General features: G+C 37.1%; 2 protein-coding genes across 3 annotated transcripts; one reads left to right on the top strand and one right to left on the bottom strand.

Moving 5' to 3' along the window:
- The first annotated feature begins 979 nt into the window (after window positions 1–979).
- LOC131297972 (transcription factor bHLH10-like) lies at window positions 980–4,862 on the top strand. The gene is made up of 2 exons (XM_058323214.1): window positions 980–1,841; window positions 3,135–4,862. The coding sequence occupies exons 1-2, from the start codon at window positions 1,326–1,328 to the stop codon at window positions 3,666–3,668; spliced, it is 1,050 nt and encodes a 349-aa protein (XP_058179197.1). The 5' UTR covers window positions 980–1,325; the 3' UTR covers window positions 3,669–4,862.
- On the bottom strand, window positions 2,564–8,307 carry LOC131297964 (pentatricopeptide repeat-containing protein At1g08070, chloroplastic-like). Of its 2 annotated transcripts, XR_009190434.1 has the most exons (4): window positions 7,938–8,307; window positions 6,028–7,831; window positions 5,725–5,902; window positions 2,564–3,426 (listed from the first exon to the last, which is right to left on the bottom strand). XR_009190434.1 is itself a non-coding variant. In XM_058323200.1 (2 exons), exons 1-2 carry the CDS (start codon window positions 8,206–8,208, stop codon window positions 6,237–6,239), a joined length of 1,866 nt encoding a protein of 621 aa, XP_058179183.1. In that variant the 5' UTR covers window positions 8,209–8,307; the 3' UTR covers window positions 5,071–6,236. The 2 variants fall into 2 exon arrangements, 1 of the variants encoding a protein (XP_058179183.1); XM_058323200.1 differs by lacking the exon at window positions 2,564–3,426 and having other exon boundaries at window positions 5,071–7,831.
- Between the last annotated feature and the right edge of the window lie 1,695 nt (window positions 8,308–10,002).

The following is a 10,002-nucleotide window of genomic DNA, read 5'->3' as shown; positions in this document are numbered from 1 at the left end:
ATTAATTTCACTTTGTGTCACATGAAAACAATCCTAGGGGATGCAAGAGGGACCTGTGCACACCTTTCATAGTTTGTAATAAGTATTGCCATACGTTATGATAAGTATGATCATAAAACATACTCCATTGTATAGTCTTTTTTCATGATAAGTAAAAGTATAATTTTTTGAAGAGCTTTGCTAGAGGTACATGTACATAGGTACATACATCACGTACATACGCATTTTTGACCCATCTCGGGTCCCAAAACATTAATCCGAGTTGCTCATTTTGTATCAAATGGGTTGTTTACGGCCCCTATCAAAAATTAACGCTATCCAAAATCGGTAAAGGTATGTACGAAACATCCAACTTTTCTTCACAAATTAGGCATGGATTATGAAGCAAAGTTAGATTTTTTGTAAACATTTTTGCCGATATTGGATTGAGAATTTTTTTCACAGGAACCCTAGCCAAATCATTTTGAATAAAGTGAGTGGCTCGGATCATTTTTTTGGAACCCAATATGGATCCAAAACGTATATGTACGCGATGTATGTACCCATAGACTTTTCTTTTTTTGAAGGAAAAATTGCAAAACCATCTCGTTTTTAGCAATTTCAACTCATTTTTTATGTGTGGTTTTAATCAAATAGTTGATGTTTACTAATTTCCGATCTAATGGTTGAGATTTACGGAGGAATTCTTGTCCTAATACCATATTGAAGTATCATAAGAATTGGAGCATCATAGGAAAATTCGCTCAGAGGGGTCATTACAAATCATGCTGCTGGTCTGTTTTCTTCGATTGTGAGTGGGCCCAATTCCTTGGAATCTTCTGACAAACTTCACAGCTCTGGCAAAACAGAATGGAGGGGTCTCTCTCTCTCTCTAACTAACTAACTAACCTCCCAGCTCTGGCAAAACCGGAAAAAAAATAATCTCTCTCTCCCTCTAAACATGTGTATAAATACATATCTTCCACATATATTGGACTATTCTTTCAATTGAGACGAGTGGCACAAATTATGTACATCATATGAATTGAGGGGCTTCCATTTTATGATGTGTACGTAGTTTTAAGTACTCACTGGCCTTTCGCCATTTTTCTGTTCCTTTTCTGGAGACAAAGACCAAGAAGAGTATAAAGGACACAAAGAAACACCAAATTTCTGTCATTCCAAACATGTATCAAGAGAATGTTATGCGACTACCAGAAAATGGGTTTTCCCAAACAGTCCCCAATTTCACCCCTACCTTCTCCTCTATGGAAGAACTGTCTTTCCATCAAAATCCCCAACAAGAAGCATCCGCTGGCATGTAAATAGAAGAGCTTCTGCACCATATGGGTTTTGAGAGAAACACCCCTTTGATGCAAGACATGGTCACTGAATCTAACCTTCTTCACTTACCCAATTTGTCGTTTTCTTATATGGACCAAACCCAAAACTCCCTGAGCTTTCTACCCACGTTAGGATTTCTGGGGGACGTTTCGTCGAATATTCACAGTGCGTTGGATTCAAATTCTGCTAATTTCGACCCTCTATTTCATTTGAACCTTCCACCACCACAACCTCCTCTGTTTAGGGGATTAATGTTTGAGTCTCCAATACCCAATGGGGGCTACAATATGAATACTGGTTCTTTGTTTGGAGGAGTGGTGGATGAGAGAGAAGGAAGTGGTGGTGGGTATGGATTTGACAATGGAGTTTTTGAGTTCAATGGTGGGGATTGGAGTTGCAGGGGTAGGAAGAGTAATGGGAAGGGCAGCAATCGACAGTTGAATACTGAGAAGCAAAGGAGAGGGCAGTTATCTGATCAGTATGAAGTTTTGAGAAATTTGGTTCCCAACCCCACCAAGGTATTCCCATCTCATTACAAAGTTGAGAGCAATTTTGTTCATCCTCGCATTAGCTGAGCGTAACTTTATCCACATTCAATGAGGATAACCCAATTCAATTTGAATACTGAGAAGCAAAGGAGAAGGCAGTTATCTGATAAGTTAGAAGTTTAGACCGCTTATTTTATGGACCTCTCAAAAATTCAATATGGATGAAATAACCCAATTTTGCTCTATGTATTTCTAAACTCAACAAAAAGATTTTTCGATCAAATACTTACCTATATTCGATTGAGATTAATTCTTGCATTATCTCCTAATGAATCAATTCATATAAAATAAGCAATTTTGGTTATCGAATTGAAATCCGTAACATGCATCACCGAATGTGGGTAAAGTTACCCTCACCCAAGCAAGGGTGATCCTCCTCCTCCTCCTCCTCCTCCTCCTCCTCCTCTCTCTCTCTCTCTCTCTCTCTCTCTCTCTCTCTCTCTCTCTCTCTCTCTCTCTGTTTCTTCAATCGGTAAAGAAAGTAATGAAGAAAATTGCAATAGAAATGACAAAGACAAAGCAATGGGTGGTCGAGAATCAAATTAGTGTTGTGAGTGCCATCTCTAAAATGAATATGAGTAAATATTGATTTTTCTATACAAGGTTATTTGTAATTTTTTTTTTTGGGGGAACGGCTGCTAAAAATAAATAAAAAAAGCTTTTTTTTGGGTATGTAGCATTGCTCATATTTAACACTAACTGCTACTAATGCACATGCTTTTGAGTATCTTACAAACGGTGAGCCAAAACAAGTGTTAAAGTTAGAATTTGGATTTTGGCAAGAACTTCTCAGAATAGAACAAAAAACAAACTCAAATTCTGTACTGAAGTTCAATGTCGCCAAATTATGGCCTTGCAAACCTTCAGGACAAATTTGGCACCAAACATAGTTAGTTACTAGCTTTTGGCATAACTCATCACCTTAATCACTCTCTCATAATGGGATCTAAAAGCCTATCTAAACAGTTTTGCCTTCATTGTAGAAAAAAAAATGATATTTGCACCATTGGAGCTGGATTGTCACATTCTTGATTAATTATGCTAGTACTTTGGCAACGTACAAGGCCAAATTTTGGCTTTGGCGTCGCCATTGTAACATCAACCAGCGATGCTCTTAGTTCCTTTTCTCCCTCTCCATGGTTACACGTCACTTCCCATTTAAGGAATTCCAGAACTTGGTGATGCACATATACATACTAAAATGTGAAGTTGGCTATCTTTTGTTTTTCATTTTCAACAATTTCTGTTTGGAGTACACCAAAGGCTGATAGAGCATCAGTGGTGGGAGATGCCATTGGGTACATCAAAGAGCTTCTCAGAACTGTCAATGGGCTAAAAATGCTGGTGAAGAGGAAGAGATGCAGCATAGAGAGGATCAAAAGGCACAAGACAGAAAGTGATGGTCCCTATCATCAAGACCAGTCCTCCTACAATGGATTGAGGAGCTCATGGCTTCAGAGAAAGTTCAAAGACTTTGAGATCAATGTCCGGATTGTTGATGATGAAGTAACCATTAAATTCGCCCATCCGCAAAAGAAAATCAACTGCTTGTTGCCTGTTTCAAAAGCCCTTGATGAGCTTCAGATGGACATTCAACATGTTGGTGGTGGCCTTGTCGGTGATAACTACTGTCTCCTCTTCAATACTAAGGTGGATAATCTTTTTTTTTTAAACTATTTTCGCATTGAAAATCATTCTCACTTTAAATACCATCCCTTCCTACATGTTTGTCCGATCAGAATTTTGACCAGACATAGAATTGCATTTTTCTGTCCTACTTATGCATTTCATATTTGATGGGCTTTGATAACCATACCAAACAATAAATCATGAGACAGAAAACTTGTTTCGAGAACAGAAAGACGAATGTTTTAAGAAAGTTGTACATATCTCAGCAGCTCTTAAAATAAGTCGCAAATACTGCTTAAAAATGTGCTTCTCTTAATTTATACAAACTGTTTTCATACAATTGTATCTTATCGTTCAACATTTTTTATTGTCTTTTGTAATGACTTGTATGGAATTTTATGCAGCATTAGCACTTTGAAGTCACGTAGTCACAACTAATATTTTGAGATTCTAAATAAATCTTGATGGTACCCTAGTCACTGACTCACTCGTATATCACCTATCGTTTCTCACTCCCCAATATTGTTGGACCACATTTCACATTCCTGTGGTTTTTCTATTTCGTATTTTCGAAAAGAGTTTTAACGATCTGTTTTGGTGTTGATCATATTGCAGATATGTGAAGGTTCTTGTGTCTATGCTAGTGCTATAGCAAACAAAATAATAGCGGTTGTGGACAAACAGTGCCCAGCAATTCCAACCAACCAGTAGTTGTACATTACAAGAGAAGAAGGGTTTTATGAAGTGGATACCTTTTCCCCTCTTTAAATGACTGATATGTCAGGTTAGTGTCAAATATGGCAGAAGGACAAAGAATAGATCAAGTAGCAACTACTCTGATTTTCAGGTTTTTATTTTGTGGTTTTAACTACAAGTCGTGCCAAGTGAAAATGTCTCTTCATTCCTTATCATCATAGCAGTTGTTTGCTAACACCAAAGTGATATCTTGATAATTGCTTATCAAAAAAAAAAAAATTATCTTGATAATCATTAATCTACTCTCTTCTTTGGGTGGTGAAATACTTGTTCTCAATAGATTTTTACATGTTTGGGTGTTTAAAATCCTATTTCCAAAGTCTTAGGAGTTTTTGCATAAATACGCTCCTTGGATAAAAATAAGTTTTGTCGGCATCAAACTGATCAGCCTCTTGTAGAGAAGAAAGAAATGGTGTCATTTTCAATCTGTATAGAAGAGAGTGACAATCCCGGGAAAAAAAAAAAAAACAACTAAAGTAGCAAATGAAGGAAGAAAATGAAAGACCCAGGCTGTTAGAGTGGAAGTGTTCTAGAGAATTTGAATGCATTTTGGTTGGAAGTATCTCTGTGTGTTTTGGTGTTTGTACATCGCAGGAAGATTTCGAATGGTAAAAGGTATCAATGTTTGACTGTAGTTTTTTCTCACTTGTTGGTCTTTCGGTAACCAGTTCTATAGGTTTGCATTTGTGCATCGCATTGTGAGTAAGCTGTTGGCATCTCCCTTATAGATGTCTATTCATGCTTTCTTTTCTATCTTCTAATATTTTTTTTCGGAATAAGCTATTGGCATCTCTGTTACAGTGCCTAATCATGCTTTCTTTTCTGTCTTGCAATTTTGCTTTAACACCGACAAAATACAGCTTTTGTTGGCAATCAAAAAAAAAAAAAAAGACCTCGACTTACTCTAAGAGGCATGGTAGTTGTGTACTTCCCTCGTCTCTTTTTTCTTCTTCATTCTACAGTGTATCTCTAAGTGGAAACCTATATATGGAAGGCACTAAGAAAAGAAGAAATCAATATTTATAAGTACGATCAAAATGGTCTTGTTAACCGGGTGACAATGTCTTCCATAAAAGGAAGTGGGATTCTGTTCTAAACTTCTAATATTCTGATATTCTAATAGCTGCGCAAGTAATATGATGTCCAATCTAAGTTTCCTATAACTGAGGGCATTTTGGTGTCTTGCGTCTTTTTTATTAAGCTTCTAGTAGTCCTTCATCAAGGCATGTGTGTCATCACTAGATTACTTTATTACCTACCATAACTGGAAGAAAGTTAAAAATGGACAATAACCAAAGCACCAAGCCTACACAGGCTATGTTCAAATTTCAAAATTCAATCGCGTGAGAAATATGCCATCAGCGATGAATTATAAAAGCAATTTCTTGTTTCTTTGATACATGATGTGTAGTTTTTAGAAATGATGCGAAGGCATGGAATTTTTATGATCTAATGTTTTCATGCTTACCTGTCACTGGAATGGCTGCTTCCATAGCAAGTAGTTGTTTTACATGTAGCTGTCGCATTGTTCCATAAACTTCTAGTTATAATTTGCTTCTGGAAAAGGGGATGTCCAGCAAAAAGAACAGTACAGTACATAGCAACACGAGCTCAAAACATCATCATATGGGAGTTTGACGCCGCTCCTGCATGGAAGTTACATGTCGATCAATGTCTGGAACAAATTGGGTATTTTAACACTTTGATATATTTGAGAACGGTAAATGTGCAAGTTGTTAATGAACTACAAGAAGTGCACATAAAGATATACACTTATTCAAATCTTCTTAGTCAAACTTTACAAGAACTCTTGCTCATCTCTAAGTAGCCATGATTCTTCTGCTTAGTCCTTAATGCTGACTCTGATATCAGATGGAACTTGGAAGGAAGGAGAGATCAACTCCTGAATACCCACCAGAAATACATCATGCCCTTATCTCTTTGTTAAGCTATCAGTTTTTGCTCCTCCAATCAGTTCCTTCAATATAATTCATCAGTATGTACCCACTGGCCACTATTCTGTAAATGACTAGTCAATTCGTCCAATATACTATATATATCCTTAGTTTTCCGGTGTGACTTGTCACCCCTTCGGAACTCATGAACCACCCCAGCCAGTTCAATAGAACTACACCCAGGAATCTTTCTTATTTCCCTTTCTTTCATTGCCTTTCTCAACTTCAACGCATTTCTCCTCTTATTTGCAGAGAAATATATGTTAGACATGAGTACGTAGGTCCCATCTCTTTCGGGCTCTAATTTCTCAAGTTTTTCCATAACAATCTCGCCATGCTCAACATTCCCATGGATCCTACAAGCTCCCAGTAACGCTCCCCAAACAAAAGCATCAGGTTCAATTGGCATATTACTAATAAACTCTTGTGCTTCATTTACCAACCCCGCACGACCCAATAGGTCAACCATGCAACCATAGTGCTGCATTTGGGGTTCAAGATCATAGACTCTTGACATCTCTGAAAAATGCTTATGCCCTTCGTCCACAAGTCCTGCATGACTGCACGCCATAAGGACACCTAAATATGTCACGCCATTCGGTTTTATGCCCATCTTAGGAATCTGAGAGAAAAGATCCAATGCTCTCTCTCCTTGTCCGTGCATTGCTAGCCCAACAATTATGGTCGTGTATGTATAGACATCTCTGCATTTCATGCCATTAAATACTTTCGAGGCTTCATCTATGCTTCCACACTTTGCGTACATATCCACCAATGCATTCCCTATAAACCCATCTGCTTTGATGCGGTTTCTATCCACGTAGGCATGAGCCCATTTCCCCAGCTCAAGCATGCCCAGATTAGCACAAGAATTGAGCACGCCAACCATAGTGAAATCATCCGGCTTGACACCTCGTCTCTGCATCTTCCTAAACATATTTAAGACCTCTTTGAATTCCCCTTTCTGCACCAATCCTGATACCATGGAGTTCCAAGAAACCACATTCTTCACTGGCATCTCATTAAAAATTTTACAAGCAAAATCAGCATCACCACATTTTAAGTACATATCGATTAATGCATTCCCAACAAAGACATCAAAATTCACCTTCTGGTCGCACATATACAGGTGTATCCTCCTACCCAAAGTCAAATCTCCCAACTTAGCACACGCAGAAAGGACAATCACCGCTGTCAGTTCATCAACCTGAAAATTTGCATCACACATATCAAAAAACAACAGTATGCCTTCCTTCCAAAACCCCATCTTAACATAACCCTGAATCAATGTAGTCCACGAAACCAAATCCCTATGAGGACCTTCATCGAACATCTTTTGCGCTGACTCAATAGCCCCACAAACAGCGTATAATCTAATCAATGTGTTGACCACATACAAATCCAACGCAAACCCATTCTTAACTACACGGGCATGAACCTCCTGACCTTCCCTCAACGCACGGGATTCGGCGCAAGCCTTGAGAAGAAAAGGGTACGTGTACTTGTCAGGAATCAAACCCTTGGCCAGCAATTCGCTATAAAAAGATAACGCAAGCAAAGAGCCGTTCTTGTTCTTGCAACCCGAAAAGCACCGGATAATAGCATTGTACAAACTAACACCTGGAAATTAATATGTTCGTGAATTAATAGGAGAAGCACATACTGAAGATAAGTTGAGAGAATTTGTTTGGTTGCTTCAATTGATTGAGATAAGAGCCACAGTTACCTGGATTGGAAATTTGGGTGAAAACGGAATAAAGATAGCTGAGGTCTATGTCAGGAAATTTGGCGCATAAAGAGAGCAATTTTGGACAGAGGAGTTGGGGTTGAAGAGTTGGGCTTGTTTTGATGATGTAGGAGTGGATTTGTTTTAGTTCTCGTGTGGCTTTGCAGGAATTGAGCCTATTGACGATTGAGAACTCTTGGGGATCAAGAAGATGAGAGGCATTTGAGACTTTCGAACAAGAGTAAGGAGAAGATGCGAAGGAGAAGCTCATGCTGTTTCTGGGTTTGATTGAAAGGGATAAGATGTTAATGGACACATTCCACAGAGAAAGAGTATGGGAAGGAGGGAGAAACCCACCCTTACAACTAGTTGGTGGAGCAAGAATTTTACATGGAAGGACCGACTTAAGGAAAGTTTTTTATTCAAAAATGTACCCGTTCGACTAGGGAAATAAATGGAGTATTTTTTAAATAAATAATTATTTTTTAAATTAAAAATAATATATTATGAGAGAATGATCTGTCTTGTAAAATAAAAAATAAAAAAAATAAAAACTTTAACGAAATAGGATCTCAACAATATAGAATTCTTAAATTTTGACCAGATCAAATAAAAATTATTCAGAGATTTGTATATTAATTATAGATAGTAGTTATACTATGTATAATAGTAGTAAAATTCTAAAATCGGGGGTGGTCGAGGCCTCTCGGACCCCTACACACCTCCACCACTGATTACAAGTAGTTTGAGCAAAATTTCTTGCTACTTAAAATACTCTGACTGATAATAATTCATGTAATATTTGGCTGGTACACACTTATTCATGAATGGACAAGTATATTGCGTAACAATTACCATAAAAAGTCGTAATAAATGAAAAAATACATAACGAATTGGATGATTAGAAATGGATAATCCATGAACTATAAAATTTAGGAGTATATATATATATATATATATATATATATATATATATATATATATATATATATATATATATATATAACTTCACTCACCTATGCCATACACCTATTTGTAACTACACCAAACAATATGTAAAATAAACCTACAGCTACGTAACCATAAACAAAAAGAAATTTACGTAACACTTATACGGTAGACAGTACGTTTACCGTAACTAGCTTTAGAGAGAAATTATATATAACCGCTAGATTTGTCTCCGCCCAATATTTTTGGAATTAATTACAATTTTTCCAAATAGTTTAGAGTGCAATTATCTAACCTGAACTTCCGAAAGATACTGTTTATTAAATCTCCTGCAATTTAATTTTTAACAATAAGGAACGAGAGGAGGAAGAAGTTTTGGACTTCATTAGGCTTAAACCCTCATTATATTTTTGGAAGTTGTGGAAAGAAATGGAAAGAGGGGGAGAATTAAAAAATCTCTTGTTTCGTAATTTTTTTAAAATAGAATTATTAATAATAATAGTATTTTTTTAATATTTATACACACACACACACACACACACATATATATATATATATATATATATATATATATAATTTTTTTTTCCCTTCTTTCTCCAATTATGAATGCATGCATGCATCTTTTTCCCTTTTCTTCTCCCACGTACATGCACACACCACCTTCGTCTCCCTCACCTCACTCTCCTACAATCTTTCTCTCCCTCCCATAGCTCCATCTCTCTCTAGCCATTACTCCTTCCTTTTACTTTTTCTCCAAGAAAAACCAAATTCATCCCCCATGGGTCAAACCGAAAAATTTCTTCCCCACCAAGCTTAATCCGAATTCAATTCGTTCATATCTTTTTCCTACTTCCTCTTGATCCCCAAAAACAGTTCCAATTCGTCCCTTTTAAGTTCCATGAACTCAACTTCATTAATTCCATCTTATCCTTTCCTTTCAAAATTCACCTATAAATACCCCATCACTTCGACCCACGAGCACACCACGATACTCTCCACACTCCATCGGTCTGAAAAGAAGTGATAAACCGAAGGAAACCAAGCTCCAAGCTGTGGAGTTCTAGAGAGAGAAAGAAAGAGAGAGAAAAGTGGGTTTGTATTCTAAACCCAACCAAAA

Source organism: Rhododendron vialii, chromosome 1a (genome assembly GCF_030253575.1).
Source record: "Rhododendron vialii isolate Sample 1 chromosome 1a, ASM3025357v1".
NCBI lineage: Eukaryota > Viridiplantae > Streptophyta > Magnoliopsida > Ericales > Ericaceae > Rhododendron > Rhododendron vialii.
Note: the sequence above shows the minus strand (reverse complement) of the source record. Positions and strands in the feature narration are given on the sequence as shown.